Source organism: Cervus elaphus, chromosome 28 (assembly GCF_910594005.1).
Source record: "Cervus elaphus chromosome 28, mCerEla1.1, whole genome shotgun sequence".
Taxonomy (NCBI): Eukaryota; Metazoa; Chordata; class Mammalia; order Artiodactyla; family Cervidae; genus Cervus; species Cervus elaphus.
In genome coordinates, this window is record NC_057842.1 from 44,180,462 (window position 1) to 44,199,108 (window position 18,647).

At 41.0% G+C, this 18,647-nt stretch overlaps 1 protein-coding gene and 1 non-coding gene across 7 annotated transcripts in view; both read left to right on the forward strand.

Annotated features, from left to right (window-relative positions):
* SCML4 (Scm polycomb group protein like 4) overlaps positions 1-18,647 on the forward strand; it is a 102,667-nt gene that overhangs the window by 23,247 nt on the left and 60,773 nt on the right. For 4 of the 6 annotated variants that reach the window (XM_043890322.1, XM_043890320.1, XM_043890326.1 and 1 more), the window contains one exon: positions 16,621-16,835. The exons of the other annotated variants lie outside the window; for them this stretch is intronic. In XM_043890322.1, the coding sequence (XP_043746257.1) occupies positions 16,680-16,835 (156 nt within the window). In that variant the 5' untranslated portion in view covers positions 16,621-16,679. The remainder of the gene's footprint in view (positions 1-16,620; positions 16,836-18,647) is intronic. 6 annotated transcript variants of the gene reach the window in all.
* Positions 8,080-8,188, forward strand: LOC122685661. Its single transcript, XR_006338511.1, has one exon. It is a non-coding gene; the product is annotated as a U6 spliceosomal RNA (small nuclear RNA).

Below are 18,647 nucleotides of genomic sequence, written 5' to 3' on the forward strand. Positions count from 1 at the left end.
ATGACCAACCTAGACAGTGTATTTAAAATCAGAGACATTACTTTGCCAACCAAGGTCCATCTAGTCAAAGCTATGGCTTTTCCAGTAGGCATGTATGGATGTGAGAGTTGGACTATAAAGAAAGCTGAGCACTGAAGAATTGATGCTTTTGAACTGTGGTGTTGGAGAAGACTCTTGAGAGTCCCTTGGACTGCAAGGAGATCCAACCAGTCCATCCTAAATGAAATCAATCCTGAATATTCATTGGAAGGACTGATGTTGAAGCTGAAACTCCAATACTTTGGCCACCTGATGTGAAGAAGTGACTCACTAGAAAAGACCCTGATGCTGGGAAAGATTGAAGGCAAGGAGGAGAAGGGGATGACAGAGGATGAGACAGTTGGATGTCATCACTGACTTGATGGACATGGGTCTGAGTAAGCTCTGGGAGTTGGTGATGGACAGGGAGGCCTGGTGTGCTGCAGTCCATGGGATCACAGAGTCAGACACGACTGAGTGACTGAACTGAACTGATAGACCTAAACTGTAATAAGTAAAATCACAAAGCTTCTAAATTAGAAGAAAACAGAAGAATAACTTCACGATCTTGGGGTGAAAAACCATCCCTGGGAGAGGGCACAAAACTCACTAATCAACTAGAAGTTGCTATATTGGACTTCAATGAAAAAAAAAGACAACCAAAATTTCTGCTCATTAAAAGACACTAGTTAGAGAGTAAATAGGCAAGACTGAGAGAAGTTTTGTAGTACAGGTATTTGACAAAGGACTTGTATCTAAAATATATAAAGAACACATGCAGCTCAATAATAAAAAAAGTCAAATAACTCAATAAAATTCAGGCAAAAGACTTGAACATGTACTTTAAACAGAAGATGCGTGAACAGCCAGTATACACATAAAAAAGGTGTTCAACATCTCTACTCATCTAAGAAATGAAGATTAAATGCGGCCCACTACAATGACTGAAATGAAAGAATGACGGCACTGAAAGTGAGGATATGGAAACTCACACTGCTGGCGGAGTGAAGGGGGCACAACCACTCACAGTTGTTTGGCAGTTCCTTACAAAGCTCAGCATAAGCCTATCCCATGGACCAGATATTCCCCTCCTAGGTATTTACCTTAGATAATGAAAACATATGCCCACAAAAGACTTGTACATGAATCTTTCCATCAAAGTTGTTCAAAATAGCTTAAAAACAGAAATAGCCCAAATGTCCATCAACAGGTAAATGGATTAACAGATTGTGGAATATTCATACAACAGGATACTATTCCACAATAAAAAGAAATGAATTATTGATGCATGCAAAAATATGCTTAATGAACTCATGAAACCAGATGCAAAAGAATACATATTGTATAATTCCATTTATATGAAACTCAAGAACAGACAAAACTAACCTATGGTGATAGAAATCAGAGCAATGGTTGGCTTCGGAGGAGTGCAATTGACTGGAAAGAGGCATAAAGGAACTTTCTGAGTTGAAGAAAATGTTCTATATTTTGCTGGGGATATATGAATTACATTGGTATATACATTTGGCAAAACTCATTAAGCTGTACCTTTAAGACCTGTGCATTTCATTGTATATATTTGTATCAATTAAAACAGATATTTGTACTTGGGAAATTTAAATTTAAAATGGGAAACTTTACTTGCACAAGTTAGCTTGAATGTAAATAAATTATGATTAAATTACAAAAAGGGCTATCAGGTTTTCTTCTTCCCAGGCGATATAGGAATAAAAATGCCTTAAAGTATAGCAAAAGACTTCTACAGAAATTCATATTCTAGTTAACATGCCACCACCGATGGTAAGATAAAGACTGCTTGTGTTTAGTTATTTAGTCATGTCCGACTCTGTGACCCTTTGGACTGTAGCCTGCCAGGCTCCTCTGTCCATGGGATTTTTTAAGGCAAGAATACTAGAGTGGGTGCCATTTCCTTCTCCAGGGGATCTTCCCGACCCAGGAATTGAATCCAAGTCTCCTGTGTCTCCTGCATTGCAGGCAGATTCTTTACACTGAACCATCAGGGAAGCCCAAATTGATTTCCCCAAATCCAAGATCAATATATAGTACTTGTACCGGTCTGGATAGTGTTCCCCCAAAGTTCATGTCAATGTAGAACTTCAGAATGTGATGTTATTGTCGTTAACTAAAATTCCTAGATCTTTTCCACATAGGAAACCTTTCCTGTCAAATCTCTCCTTTACATCTGTGAATGAAGATTTTAAATATTTCATCTTTTAAAGTTTCTATTTCATTGATTTGGTCTACCTGGCTAGAAAAATTTTGAATCTTAATTCTGTAATGTGTAGCATTAGCTGTTCCTCCCAGATTTGTGTCATCTGCTTTTATTTGATAGGCCTGCTTTCTGGATCCTCATCCATGTCATCAGGGAGAATGTATTAACTATTAATAAAACTAGAGACAAGTAGCATGCCAATGGAGGCAACTGGTAGATTTGGGTTTTCATTAATTATGCAACTTGGAACCTGATTAGTTACAATTCTACCCAAAAGTATTATCCTCTGCTCACATTTACTATCTTGATCCATGAAATAATCTTGGGAACTTTTATCACATACTTGGTGATATCAAGACAGCCCATGGTTATAACATTCCTTACTTCCACCTAATCTCTACTTCCCCATCTCACCCCCTTACACCACCAATAAATCTAGTTAGGTTAACCCTTAAACTTTAAGGGAATTTGCCCTTAGCGAACCAATGTTCCAATGTTAGCGATGATCTCATTCTTTTATAAGAGCTTACCAATTTGTTTAATAATCAGTTTGGTAATGGATTATTCACATCCAGAATTCGAACAGTTTTGAAAATTGGGATAAAATATGCCCCTTTGCTCTTCTAGTACTTCTCTTTCCATGAGTCCTCAGAGATTTCTAATAGTAGCTCTGAGACCCTATGTGTAAATTCTTACTGCCCCAGAGGACGGGTTTGTCTGAGCCTGGAGAGATTGAGCTCATGAAAGTGATGAACTGTTTTCAGTTCTTCTGCCCTGGCCCCAGGCAGCCGTCCTCACTCTTAACTCTGTGTTCTGCCATCTCCAGTTTGAAATCCTTCCCCTTCCCATCCTAAACAGAAGCAAATAGTCCCTGAGCTGTTGTTCCAGTTCACTGTCACTTGTGACCCCTCCAGTCTACTTTAAGCAGTAGGCTAATCCCATCCTTGTTCTTCTTGTTCTGAAAAATAGAAGTTAGCCCAGTGGCACCCACCCTGTACTCTTCGACACTTTCTGTCTCTCTTCAGCTCCTTCTGTGTTTTGACTCCTGCTGAGACTTGTCTGCCTGCTTCCCGCAGCAAGTATGCAAGGTTTGTCCCAGAACAGATGCACCTGCCACTGCAGATACTTTTCCATTTGTAGGCTTGTCCCGATCTCCCTTTGTATCTCCAGGACCTAGCACACGTGCTCCGCACCTAGTCAGTTGTAAGTGTTCAATAAATATTCATATAGGTCTGGATTTTCAAAAGATAAATGCTGAAAGCTAATTAAGAATTGATTTAACTGCTGTTGCACAGCCTCAGGAGACCTCTGAGAAGGGGAGAAGATCTGGAAAATTATCCAGGAGGCCCCTGTTTGCTGACTGCTCACCCACTGGAGAGGAGCCAGGATGAAAGTCATTATTTTTTTTCTTTTTTTGACCCTTTCTTTCACAACCCAGCAGCAGAAGGCCACAATTGTGTCACTGTGTGCTCGTCTCCCTCCCTTTCTTTTTATGAGTCAATCAAATCATATTTGCTGAGGGTTCAATGCCTGCAGGGCCCCAGGAGGTCACACTAACTTTACCCAGCCCAGGTACAACATTAATAACATCCTTGATTTCTCTCAGATTGTATGCAAGGATTCCAGACTTTTTGGTCGGACATTTTAAAATGTAACATCTCTCACTCCACCTCCAGCCAGAAGCAAAAAGCCCTGAGAGGTGACACTCCCTTGGGTCTCAATGGCTAACATCTTGTTAACCAGGTGCTGGTTGGGAGAGGTTGTGTCTGGCATAAGACACAGAGTCTCTCTGAGCCGTCACCTGTGTAGGTTTGACAGACTCTTCATCTGTGTAACGGGGGTACATAATAATACTTGCCTTAAAGGCTCCTAGTGAGAATTTAACAAAATAATGCGTGCACATTCAGATGCTTCTTTCATCCATTTACTGAGTCATCTTCTGTTTGTTACCTTGTTGGTCATGTGTGTTACCCTGTCTACCAGGGCCAGCGCCTGCAGCATCGCAGGCACAGATGTGAGGGAAGCAGCCGATAGGGACTGGTGGGACCTGGGATCCCATGCTCCATGGGTGGTATGTCCCAAGGGAAGCAGGAGTTGCTCGGGGAAAACCTGAACATAAGCTTGGCTGTTGTACCATGGGCTGGCAGGCCTGTTCTGCAGAGGCTTTGTATTTATGATGGCCAGCCACCGCTCCTTATCTGGACCCCAAGTGTGTGCTATGACCACTTCTCCTTCTCCAGTGACCTGCGAGTGTCATCAGGCTCTGAGCCGTCCTGGAAGACTGAGACTGAGAATTTGGCTGTGCTCTGCACACCGCAACATACCAGAGGGGCCCCCTGGAAGGTGGTGTGTGTGTAGACCTGATCCTTGTTCACTGGCCGTGCCGGCTCCTCCTATAAGCCCCGCAATCAAAGAAACACATACGGTCCTTGTACACTGGGAAAGCAAAGCTTTCTGCCAGCAAACACAGAGGACCAAAATCAGTTTTAAGGGCTGTTGCCATTCATCTCTAAAGTACATCTTTCCTTGACTTGCAAAGAGGCGACGGCTTTGGTTCCTGAGTTGTTCTCATATTTGTATTCTGTTGAGTGCTATATTATGCCTAGGTGGAGCCAAGGTGTGTATCTTTCTTAGACAACGAATTCTTCAAGGGCAAACATTGAGTTTCTAAGTCTTGAGACAACTAACAAAGTTTCTTAGATACTTCAGTGTTTTGCGAAGAGTATCATAATGCAGATATCATAGTTATACATTTCTGCACTTGAAGCTGAACAACTGTGTGCTGAAATTTTGTGTGAAAACATTTGTGTTGGAAGGATGCTGTCTAAAGCAGCCCCGTGTGAAATCCTTAAGGAATTCACAACCCTCAAGACTGCTGAGTGGATTCCCACTTCATGAGACATTGATTTAGAGAGTTGTGATTTGTCTTATTATTAAAGCCTTAAGAATCTTTCTGAGCAAAGTATTTTAAAGGAATCTAGGCCTACAGTTCACTTTTATTACAAAACATAGTCTTGAAAGTTTGCTCTGTTGATAAAGATTGAACTAGAAACAACCAAAACACCAAACCACTAGTGCTTTCTTAAAACTAAATGTAAAGTATAAATAGAGAACAAAACAGGAAATCGTGGTTTGCAAAAAAAAAGAAATAGTTGTAGCTGCCCTAAAAAGTTACTTTCCTTACACTATATACTGAGTTCAGAGCCCAAGTGACAGAAATTCACTGGTTCCACCTCCCAGCAGAGACAATGTCTTCCAGTACAAGCTGCCCTACTGCTACTGAAACTATAAAAAGTGAAAAAGTGAAGTCGCTCAGTCGTGTCTGACTCTTTGCGACCCCATGGAATGTAGCCTACCAGGTTCCTCCATCCATGGGATTTTCCAGGCAAGAATACTGGAGTGGGTTACCATTTCCTTCTCCCAGATATCTTCCCGACCCAGGGATTGAACCCAGGTCTCCCGCATTGTAGGCAGATGCTTTACCATCTGAGCCACCAGGGAAGCTCACTGAAACTGTAATAATCCTTTAAAAGTATTTAGATCAGCCCGTAGGTCACAGGCACTGGCCAAATAGGTGTGTTCCTGTATCTCTCCGGTCATCACGTGCTCAGTGAGTTGATTGTGTTGCCTGGTACCACTTCAGCTTTCCCTTTGCGTCAGTGCCGTCTCTTTATAGCCTACAGAGATGTGGAAATGTGTCTGGAAGGGTCAGGTTCCCCCCTTTTCCTTCTAGCAAACTCCATCGCCAGCTCCAGGCATGCCACTCAGGGCTGACCCTGGGAGACAGCTGAAGGAATCTGTGAATTTATGAATGCCCACTGAAATGGCTGCTGGTCCAACCAGTCACATCACTGGGATATTAGGTGTCTGGTCAGTGTGAATGCACACAGCTATGGCACCTGATGAGGGTGGCACCCACAGAATGACTTGTGATTTGTGGTCCTTGAAGAGTCCAGAGCACCTGGCCTGTCCTACCTCCCACATGTCAGTGCAGGTAGCCCCGGCTGCTCAATGGTTGTGCATGGCAGGGCCACTCACTTATTCTTCTCTGCAATAAGAATTTGTAGATGTGCTAATTTATTTTTATTTTTGAATAGAAACGAAATATAAAAGGTAGGAAACAGTATGCAGAGAAAAGTTCCAGTCCCCCTGCTACCAACTTCCAAGAGATGATTGCTGCCATTTTTTAATACTTCCTGAGATATTTTATGCATATAGAAGTGTATATCTATCTATCTATCTATCTATCTATAGATATATGTATGTATGTATGTATGTCGGAGAAGGCAATGGCACCCCACTCCAGTACTCTTGCCTGGAAAATCCCATGGATGGAGGAGCCTGGTAGGCTGCAGTCCATGGGGTCGTGAAGAGTTGGACATGACTGAGCGACTTCACTTTCACTTTTCACTTTTATGCATTGGAGAAGGAAATGGCAACCCACTCCAGTGTTCCTGCCTGGAGAATCCCAGGGATGGGGTCGCACAGAGTAAGACATGACTGAAATGACTTAGCAGTAGCATGTATGTATATATGTATATCTTCCTCACCTACCATATGATAACAGGCTATCTGTGCTACTATGTAAACTTAAACATTTATCTTGAAGATTATGTGCCCTTATTTTTCTTAACCACAATTCTGCTGACCACAGCAATGGCAGAAAGCATTCTATCACCTCCCTCCTCCACACAACCCAGGGGTTTGCAGCTATGCAGTGCTCCAAGTATGGCAACAGAAAGACAGACTCCATTCTTTGAGATAGCAGGAAAGATGGGAAATTCCCAAAGGAATCTTTCTTACAAAGTTTTGCCTGGTCACTAACTGACCTGCTGTTCCATGTCTGCCTGTAGGGGTCTAACTAGGAAATCTCATTAGTATTTAAGGGCTGGGCATGTCATGCAGGGAAATGGAGGCATAGGGATGGACAGGCCAACCCAGGAGGCTGGACCATTAGCACAGTCCCTGCAGTGGTACTACTGTAGGCTAGAGAGGAGGTGGTGATGCTGGAGGCAGGGCCAGGCCACCTTGCAGAGTGTGGGACTGTGCGGGCCTGTCTAGTGGGAGCTGGAGCCTCAGAGCAGAGGCGGTTTCTGGCAGAGCCTAGCAAAGCAAAGATGGTGGATGATAGAGCCCTTGGCTTCACCCATGCCAACAGCCACCCTCCAAACTCAGACTGGCACCTCCCATTGGGCAAACCCAGCCAGTGGTCAGCTATCATGGCAACCTTGGAAAACCGCTTTGGGTACCAGGCCTCTCATATAGAGAATTACTGGGCAGTGTGAAGGATGGAGCTTGAAGGAGATAGGCCCAGGGCTGGCCCACAGAATTTCCAGAGAGCTGTTTTCTATAAGGATGTCACCTGAAAGGGAAGGAAGCCCTATCAGTGTGGGGAACTTGATTTTTTTAAAAAAGAGATGAACACTTGAAACAAGGAAGTGTGTTTTGCCAAAAATTTTACTTATGTTTTAGGTTCGAAAGATTCATTAACAAAAGAAATCACTCTACACAAAATAAACAATTTCAATATTTAATAGAGGATTATTTGGCTTAATTTCAAAATACAGTCATTAAAAGAAGAGAAATAGAAACAATAGAAAAGAGTTATAGCACATACATCACCAAATCGGGTTGACCAACATCCAGACTTAAACAGCACTCCAAAAGTCCCTTGTTAACAGCAATTGGGAATCCCAATTGGGAAAAGGTTCTGGGCGGTGCAGACACCCCATGGGTGAGACTTGAAATTGCAGTTTGAGGTCTCCTGGTTCTAATCCTAGGCTGCATACTGATATTACCATTAGTTTGCATGTAAAAATGTAGCTCTGGTGCTCGCTTCGGCAGCACATATATACTAAAATTGGAACGATACAGAGAAGATTAGCATGGCCCCTGCGCAAGGATGACACGCAAATTCGTGAAAAAAGAAAAAAAAAAAATGTAGCTCTGATTTACTTTTTATAATGCTGTTTGTTTCACCTTGTGAGTCATAGGATTTCCTTAGACCCCAGGCAGGGTGGGGAGGTGGGGTTGGCCAGACCTCCAGGGGCCCAAGACTTCCAAGACCCACTCCCTTCCTTTCTTTTTAAAGTGCCACCTGACTTGCTATGCTTGCAGGCAAGCACAGAATCTGGTCTGTGTCCAGGCAGATCAGAAGCAGGTCAGAGACCTGATCTCCTGCTTCTGAAACCCAAACAAGACTTCCTTCATGTTCATTTCCCTAACAAGGTAGCAGCCAGCACCTTCTGGGCTTGGCCTCTGCATTCCCTTGTTCTCTCAAGTACCTCTTAGGAGCAGCTCTAGGCCAGATGGCCATGCCGGAGTTAGAAGCAAATGTCTCTTCTTCCTGTGCCAGCTGAGGGGACTGGTGAGACTCAGAAAATAGTTGATTGATTTACTGCCTAGTCAGTAAATAATTTGTCACTCTGTAGTGTACCTATCTCTCATGCTTTCAAGTGTTCTAATGTTTTCCCAAACCCTGAAGATCAGGATGTGTGTTTTCCCCACTTTGAGGTGCATATTCTCTGATCTTGCTTCATGTGTCTTTCCTCCTTAAATATATAAATTTTGGCTCTCTATCACCCTGGTTGCTGCACCCTTACTGGATATAAGGAAGGTTCCAGTATTAGCAAGGGAAGAGCTTTTATAAGTTTGGCCAAGGGTGAAATGGATGTGACAGGTTTTAGAATCTGCCCTCTCAGCCAATGACTAGTTACAAGGGAGTGGGAAGGCCCTTCACCTACCCAGCAGCAGAGCTGCAAGTTCTGGCTGTGGGCAAGGAGACACTCATGCCTTGAAGTCTCTATATACTTACTATCTGCATCTAGAAGCTACATGTCTGGGGATTGAGGGAATAAGTCTGCACATTGTAACCCCTCTAAAGACATTTAACAGACTCATCACCTAAGAATGTTCTGTTGAACCCACTTTTTACCTGGTTATTATGTGTGACAACTGGGGCTACCCAGTCCTTTTTGTTCCTAAGTTGGTTCCTATTTTTCCAGAACAAATTGATTTATTTATCATTTCTTTGTATTAGATATGGAAAGACATTTATCATTTCCATGTGTATTTAGACATGGAAAGACAAGGGCATATCAATATGCAATCAATGGAACAAAAATACCTGTAGATAAACCCTCCCACGGCCTTCCCTGGTGGCTCAGTGGTAAAGAACCTGCCTGCCAACACAGGAGATGTGAATTCAATCCCTGGGTGGGGAAGATCCCCTGGAGAAGGTAATGTCAACCCATTCCAGTATTCTTACCTGGGAAATCCCATGGACAGAGGAGCCTGGCAGGCTACAGTCCATGGCATTGCAAAAGAGTCAGACACAACTTTGTGATTAAATGATGATGGCAACAATAAAACTCCCCTATACTTATTAAAATCAACAAAAGAAATATAAATTATATTTTATTCTGTTCTTACTTCTATTGCATTAAAAAAATTATAAATAGAGTTTGGTGCACCTTAGCTTAGTCTTCTGAATATCATAAAGAACTCATAGCCTTTCACAATCTTTCCAATTTACTATATCACCATTTATTATTGTTGATTCATAAATTGTTACAACTTGCTTCTTTGTCCTCTTAGCAGTCATCCTTGTCTGATAATAATAATATGTTCCAAGCTAATTCTGATCTTTCTCTGTCCCCCAGATACGGAATCAGCTCTCTAAGGAGTGTTGGTTTTATTTTAAGTGGAAAATAGTATCAGAGAGCAAAAAGTGAGTGCTACGAGTGAGTCCACATGAGTGTTGGTTTTGGCTTCTGTTGGCCCCATACTTGTGACAGAACTGGGGGGGAAAATGTATCTTAAGGGAATATACTTTTCCATTTAACGGATTATATTGTCCCACTTCTTATGGCATGAAGCTTTCGTTGGCCAGCAAAGTGTTCTATCATACTGATATGTTTCTACCCAAAATGAAAACATTTGAATGCAGAGCTTTGACCCTAACTGTGGGCCATGAGCCTCAGTGAGATGGCAGCCTCCACAGGTTGCCAGGTGCACTCTGTGGGGGCAACGTTGTACCAGGTGCTTTGAAGTGCAGAATGACAGATGAAAGAAACACAGCCCCTGGCCTCCACGGGTGGGCAGAAATCATTTATGTGCATGAAGCAATGAGAGAATGATATCAACCATCATTTAGTCAGTGCCTGCTGAAACTAGTGGTGCAGGCAAGAGGCAGTAAGAAAGTTGAAAGAAGAGAGAGACCAGTATGCAGAAGGGAAAGTCTCGGAAGCAGAAAGACTTGGGCCACCATGGAGAGCAGCCGAATTTTAGATAGATGGCAAGGCACATCTTAGTTGCTTGAAACCACCTCACATACAGACCTAAACAGCGTGGGGAGCCGTGGCTATTAAGGTGCATATGAGGCTGCTGGTAAAAAAAAAAAAAGACACTAGAAATTCTGGCTTATGGTGAATTCAACTGTTGCCCCAGAACAAGAGAAAATAGGATTCTGGTTGTACTTTTAAAGTGACAGTGAGAAAGGGCATGACATTAAGGTCAGGAACCCATCCCACGCAGAAGGAAATAATCTCAAGTCCATTAGGAGGTTAGAGAGCCTTGTAACTACCTCCTCTCATACTTTCAGAAACAGCAGGCAGCCATTGCCCCTGCCTCCAGTCTGGGTGGCCCACCCCTTCTCCAGGGGCCACCAAGCATCTGTTGCCAGTTCTTAGCTTCTTCTGCTTGGAAAAGCCAGGCTCCAATGTCAACTTTTCTGTGCTTCTCCTGCCTCCACTATTTCCAACCCAGTTAAAAGAATGATTTCTTTCATCCCTGATGTTTGCGTGTCATTTAATAGGAAATCTTTGTTATACCCTCTACTCCATGTTTTATTATTGCCTTCTTACTTGTCTGCTTCTCCACAGTGAATATCTGAGATGTGAATTACTTATTCTCATCTGTAATCCAAGTGCCTATGTATAATACTCAACACTCACTGCATATTCAACAGATGTTTGTTGGATAGATTTATAAATGAAAGAGTGAATGAATGAATGGATATGTAACACATGCCTCAGGATTGAATTAGGTGACTCAGTGGCCCCATGGGATTGGTGTGTGCTTTGAATTTGATAATTCCTTGTTCTTTACCTTGGGGAAGCACCATTAGCCAGGATCTATATTTACATGTATTATATTTGCAAGGTTAACAGGGAAACTGTCACCCCCAAATTCATAGACCAGATCTTAGTTTCTCTTGGCTTCAGCTATGATATTTCTAGCCAAGCCTTTTTTTTTTTTTTTTTTTTGAGGGCAAGGGAGTGTAAAGAAGTAGGAGACTTAGGAAACCAGCAGCAAATCTCTTGATTTAATATGTTGCCAGGATTTGACAACTACTTAAGAGGTTATAACTTGGAATTTAGAGACTTGAATGTTATGTTGTTCTAGGGACAGAATCTTTTAATGTTTACTAAAACTCTTTGCTCCAAGATGGCTCCGATTCTGAAGTGAACAGAGGCCATCTGTATTCACTGAAGTCCTCAAGAGAAAGCAGAGAAATTCAGAGGTGTCATATATACCTTGAGATTTTGACAGTTCTCAAATGAGTTATATGATTGGTGATATCAGATTATGTGTCCTTGGCTCAAATGTCGTTGGACAGCATTTGAGGTCTTCGAAGGTCTTTGGAGATGAATGGAAATCTCTGGGCGGAGAGCAGTAACCCAGTAGCCAGCTAGATAGAAGAGCCTGCAGGACGTGGTATCAATGTGGGTAAGGGTGGTGAGCTGGTTCTCTTAGGGGCTCAGCAGAGCACCCCATCCACCATCTGTTTGTGGATAGTCTTCTTAGCTCTGAAACAACCTTTTCTGTAATATTGGTTATAACGTCTTTTTGCCTTTTGTTGCAATTTACTTGAGATGTTAAAGCAGTGGTCAGTGAAGTTCTGTGGCTTTGGAGCCCAAACCATTAGAAAACAAGAAAACAAAGGCCATCGAAAGAAACAAAAGTTTCCAATAGAAACTTTCAGAGAATGAGAATTAGTCACTCATTGTTTATTTTTCCCTTTAAACTGTTTTCCTACCTATGGCTTAAAGTTTTCAAACAATGCAGAATGGTACAAAAAAGAAAGCAAAAACATCTTTCAGTATTCTTTTGCCCAGAGACCACTACTATCAATCTTTTTGACGATTATCTTTCCCAGACCTCTTTCTATGCCTAAGCACGTGCAGATTTATTTCAATCTGTATATATAAAAAGGTTATGAATAGAATCATACTGCAAATGCTACTTTACAGTCTTTGTAGATGCATGTATGTATTAATATATACACACAAGTATTCCATTTTATGAATGTGAAATAATTTACTAAACTGAGGCTGCTTTGAGAGGTGTTTTGATTGTCTTCAGTATTTTACTATTATTAATATAAACAATGTTTGAAGAATATCCTTAGCCTTATATTTTTGTTTTTTCCCCAGATTATCTTCTTAGGACAAATCCTTAGGAGTGATATAGCTAGAATAGGAAGCGTGCATGTATAAAGTTTGTAAATGGTGGTGGTTTGGTCACTAAGCTGTGTCTGACTCTTTGTGACCCCATGGACCGTAGTCCGCCAGGCTCCTCTGTCCATACGGTTTTCCAGGCAAGAATACTGGAGTGGGTGGCCATTTCCTCCTCCAGGGGATCTTCCCAACCCAGGGATCAAACCCGGGTCTCCTGCACTCCAGGCAGATTCTTTATCGACTGAGCTACAGCACAGCAATAAAGTTTGTAAGTGACTTTCAAACTGCCCTCCAGAAAAGTTAGCCAATTTCTAACTCTACCAACAATAAATGGAAATGTCCTCTACACCCTCACCAACATATAGTATTGTCAGAGTTATTCACATTTGTCAGTCTGAAAAATGACAAATGATACCTCAATTTACTTTTTGGGAAATAACCAGTAAAGTTCAGAATCTTTTTTTTTTTTTTGTAATAACTGATCATTTATTTCTCTCTCTTTCTTCCTTCTTTCCACCCCCTCTTCCTTCTGTTCTTTTCTTTCTTGCCTTCTCTAACATAGCCTGTGCTTTTTGTGAGTTTTCCATGTCCTTTGCCCATTTTTCTATTGGAGTGTCATTTTTATTTTAATAATTTAAAAGGGTTCTTTATATTAAACTTCTGTTGGTTCCATATGTAGCAAATAGTTTCCTCAGATTTTCATTTATTTTCAACCTTCTCCATGATTTTACTTTTCCTGTATGAAGGCATTTGTGGCCATGTCTATCAGTCTTTCCATGTCCACTTCCCAAGTTTTCCATCATATTTAGAAACTCCTTTCTAATCCCAAGAGTATAAAAATATTGACTTATATTGCCTCCAGCGTTTCTTAATATTTCTTTTATTTTTGTATGTATTAGTCTTAGATATCTCTAGGATTTATAAATATAGTAAAATTTTATTGGTTTCTAAGTGCCCTTTGTCCACAAGCCATTTATTGAGCTGTCTCCACTGATATGAAATGATCCTAAATTTCAAACAAATGAAAACTTAATATAAGTTTAATTTCTGGACTAACTTTTCTATTGATCTGATTGCTTATTTCTGTACCAAAACTACTGCCATTTTTACAGTTTTCTCCCATGGACAGAGGAGCCTGGCAAGCTACAGTCCATGGGGTTGCAAAAGAGTCAGACATGACTTAGTGACTAAACAACAGCAAAAAACACATTTTAAGCAACAGAAGGGCAAGTCTGTCCTGAGACTTGTTTTGTCTTTTTTCCCCCCTAAAATCAGTTTGGGTTTTTAATGTGATTACACTTAATTTATAGAATAATTTAGGTAAAAACTATATTTTTAAAATACTTATTTGTCCAATGATAAACTTTTTCTTTATTCAAGTCTTATTTTTGGGTATAATTATAATTTCAAAAACTATTATTTTTATCAAATGAATCCTTCTACTTCTCATTAACTCTGTATGAAAAATAGTGAAGGGTCTGAACTTTTATCCTTGGCAAGCAAACAAGTTAGCCCACCCTGGTGTCATAAATGTTGGCAGAAAAAAAGATGACTGCTAGATCAGAGGTATTGCAAGTGGTATAATCTTCACATCCCAATCCGCTTCTCTTGTCCAAGTTCCATTGTGGATGCTTTACATGCAATTGTCACAGCTGAGGAATTCTAAGCTTAGGAAACTCTAATGAGAGTTCAAGGTGAGTTTTGTTGAGTTAACCGATGAAGAATGAGAGGACTAAGCCAGAGCAAGAGGAAAGAGCAATGTAGGCAAAGGGAACTATATGTGCAAAGTCCCTGTGATGGGAGGAAGTTTGGAGACTCTAAATAACTGGAAAAATGACCATCATACTGATTCCAATATCTTCTGGCTAATGGTACTGAAGACAGCTAACCTTTTTATTTTTCTCACTGTAAATGATCTGTTTGTTCTGCCCAAATGTTTATAGATTTTTTTCCATTTTCTTTTGGGTGTTCTTTGTTTGTTTTTAGGAATTTTTATTGTTCATTCTTAAAGAAATTTTTTTTAAGACACATAGAAACTCTTTATGCTCGATGACAGCCTCTTAATATATCTTTGAGTATTTTAGTTTGCTATTAATTTTGACCTTATCCTTAAACATTTGATAAATTATGGTTGTCTATCATCCATAGTTACATTTTCCCTAAAAAATTTGCATCTTGTTTCCACTGTATTCTAATATTGGTACTTAAAAATAAAAGTATTCATATTTGCTATTCTTTTCTTTGTTCATATCTTGGTTTTGGAAAGGGAGATTTGAGGGACCCTGGACTTTTGACACCATCTTTTCCAGAATGTCTGGATTTGTTACTGAAAGGACCATTTTGTAGATGCTTTCCTCCAGTTCTCTGAAATTTATTCCAAGAAGTTATTTTGAGACTCCCCAGTGGTTAAAATAACCTATTTAGTTTTTTAAAACTTTCTGTCCCATTACTTAAAATTGGATTTGTCTCTGTGTTAAAATGGTATATATTTGTAACAAGGAATTGGGGAACAGCATCTTCCTGATTGATGAATGATACAACATGTAATCATTCAGGTGTTTTGTGAATTGAGAGGACTATGAGAAGACTCTCTCCAAGTATCTCCCCAGCTACAGAGGTACTTAGTATTCCACTAAAAATACTTCACTGTTGTTCCATTGGCATGAAGTCTGTTGATCAATTTAGTTACCTGGAAAGGTCCTTCATACTCCTGAGATGGATGTGTTTTCTATAGAAGGACTTGGAAAGCAGCACAAATCCTGGTTTTTCCTCCCTCTAGGGAGAGGGAAGTAGAAAAAAAGAATCCAGTTTAAAAGATGACTGTTTTTCCTTAGGAAGTTATGGATAGTTAAGTGTAATTTTGAGTAATACGAATTCTTAGGGTAAAGTACTGATTAGTTTATTACCCTTACTTTAGTCTTCAAAACCTATTCGACAAAAGGAGTTTTGTAGGACTTCTCTGGTGGTCCAATGGTTAAGACTTTGCCTTCCAAAGCAGGGGGTGTGGGTTCAATCCCTAGTTGGAGCACTTATTTTAAGTATTTTTAATGCTGAGCATAGTAGTACAAGGGGGAAAGGATTTGTACATGGTGAACAGTTACCCATAGTCCCACCATCTTTGCTATTGCCCACATTTTAGCACATTTCCTTCCACTTTATCACCACATAAAATTTTGCAGAGTTGAGATAACTTTTACCTGAAGTTTGTGTGATGCTTTTTCACTCAACCTCATGTTATTAAAAAGAGTATTGTTAAAGGCTTGTATCTAGCTGATTGTGTTATTCTGTAGATGTATTAGCCATTCCCCCATTGCTTGTTATTGGGCTCTATTCATTTTATTTTTGAGAGTTTGGAAGCTGGATCATGTAAAAATGAACACCTCTGTATGCAAATCTCTGTCCACATTTTGATTGAGGAACATAATCAACTTTAATACAATTGATTTCTACTATTAAATTTATTTCATGGGGGAAAAATGTATAACTGTTTGTTACCCAGTCAAAGGGATAGGAGTGAATGTGAGAAAAACTGGTTGTGTTTATTTAATGCTATTATTATTTCAGTTCAAAGTTGAACTAACTGGGAAGTTGAGGCATATAGATAAAAGTGTCTCCTTGCTGATGACACTATTGGTTGTACTGGTTGCTGGGAATCTGTTGTCCTCTTCACCTAGCCAGTATCATCCCTACTTCACTATAGTCCCATGGAAATTCACTATCCTTGAAATTATACCAGGAGCCCAAAAGCACTTTAAAAGCTCCAACTAATGCCTGGCTCTCTCCTATTTGGTCTTCCCCTCCCTTAAGGGGTAGGTATGGCCAAAATCACCAAACCGGATCCATGTTTGCCTTGCAAACCAAACAAACACTTCTGTTTTTGTTTTGCTTTGTGTCTGGACTAATTCTTAGCACCTCTTCTGCCTGTGAGCGATTTGTCACTTCCTTCTGTAAGACTGGCACCAGCAGAAATGCAGTCTCAGAGGATCCCGGGGAGAAAGCGAGGCCGACCCCCACTTCACTCGACACCTATGAAGATGGCAGTTCATAACATTTATTCTGCTTCAGCTGGTTCTTTACCAGCAGTGAAGATCCCAAAGAAAAGAGGGCGGAAACCCGGGTACAAGGTATGGCTCCATCATCTCCTTTCTCCAAAGTGGGATTGGGCCGGGGCATGGTGCTTGGGCAGACCTCCAACGCAAAGTGTAATGAAAGGTTGGAAGTTGGGTAAAGACAGGGTGAGAAATAAGTTTCTCTTGATGAAGAATGTGACAGACAAGGCTTCATTGTTGCAACATGGCACACAATACATGCTGTTGCTGTCGTGTGCATTTTTACAAGTAGAGAAAGCAAATTACACCAGATGGGGAAAGTTGTAAGGCGAGCAGATTTTAGGGTCATAGCTAAACACACGTTATTAAGCTTCGCATCTCAATTAGCGTTTCAGACACTGAGCTTTCCCCTGACTGTTCTTATGAGGGCGGCTCTGGAAGCCACTTTCCAGAACTCATTTGTCATTAATTTTAGTAGAAGCAGATGATGTTCCTGAGACATTTAAATTAATAATGCGAGCAAGCTAGTGTCAAAGGATGTGAAGAATTTTCCCTAACAGAGCCTCAATAAGGGGACTCATCATGAAAATTCAGGGTGTTAATTCATAGTTTCCTGCTTACAAAAGGTGCTGACGTCAAGTTTGGCTTAAGGAGGCACATCAAGCGAAATGAAAGTCCTGTTACTCTTTCAAGAATTAATGATTTGGCGAGGCTTGAGGGGGTGGAGAATAAATTCTCTGATGTAACTGAAATCACATAAAACAACTCGAACCCGAGGGAGTGCTTCTCCTCCAAGATGTTTTTGAAGAGTCTGCTAGAGAAGAAAGATCACTGAGTTGTTTTCCATGAGCCTTTTGGGCATTAGAAAATGAGCTTCAGACATTTTCCTTTGTCTATTTTTCCTGAAATAAGGGGCTTATGTTTTCACCTTGAGATCTGAATACTCAAACCAAGATGCAAATTGGCAATTAACTCTCATATATTTAGGAAAATGTATGGCAATTATTTCCGGTCAGCAGAAAGACAAAGCTTCTGGAAGGATCGGTTATGAATTCAACCTCTGTCCCTTTGGCTCTCCACAGTTCTTCCAACTGCTGGGAAATAGATGCAGTGGGGTAGGGGGAAGGTGACTCAAAGTTTTTTGGGGGTCACTGGTTTTAGTAAAAGAAGCTTTTATTCGGCCACCTCTTGCAGCAAAGTCTTCCATCACTGGCTCTTTTCCTAACAAAGAGAGCTTCCTTTTTCTCATGGACACACCAGTTCCAGAACTGTCTCTCTGAAGCTGGCCCAGGGCAGGTCTCTCTGCTCAGCTACCTGTACAGTTGCTGGGGTCTGGAAATGGCATCTGGAAGGCTGGAACAGGGCAGCCCTTCTGCATGCTAAGGCCAGGGAGTGAATCTAGGAACTGAAGAAACACACAGAAAACTTTTCTCTCCTATTTGCCCTTTCTCCTGCTCCCCTGGGAGCTGTGACCCAAGAATGAAAATTACCGACAGACACAGCATTTCTGTGGCCAGGAAAAATGGAAATTCACTCCGTGGAATGAGCCCAACTTTGCAGTTTTCCCATCTCTTGAAAAGGGCAGTTTTCAGTGCTCCCAATGCTCAGAGACAACTCAAGGCAGGAAGAAAGTTTTGGGAACACTTAGCTGACACACAGCAGGTGGATCTTACTCCCATGCCTCATAAGGTCTCTTTTTTGAGGATAACAGGCCACCACTCTTCCTTTAGTCCATCTCCCATATATTTGAGGGAATTGTGGGAATTACTTCAGGCCAGCAGCTCCCAGATATCTCCCCAAGCCATGGGCTTCATGTTCTAGGAAAACAGCTCCAAACCAGATGCCAGTCTGCATGAAGTCCTGACCTGTTGATGGTGACAGGAGAAA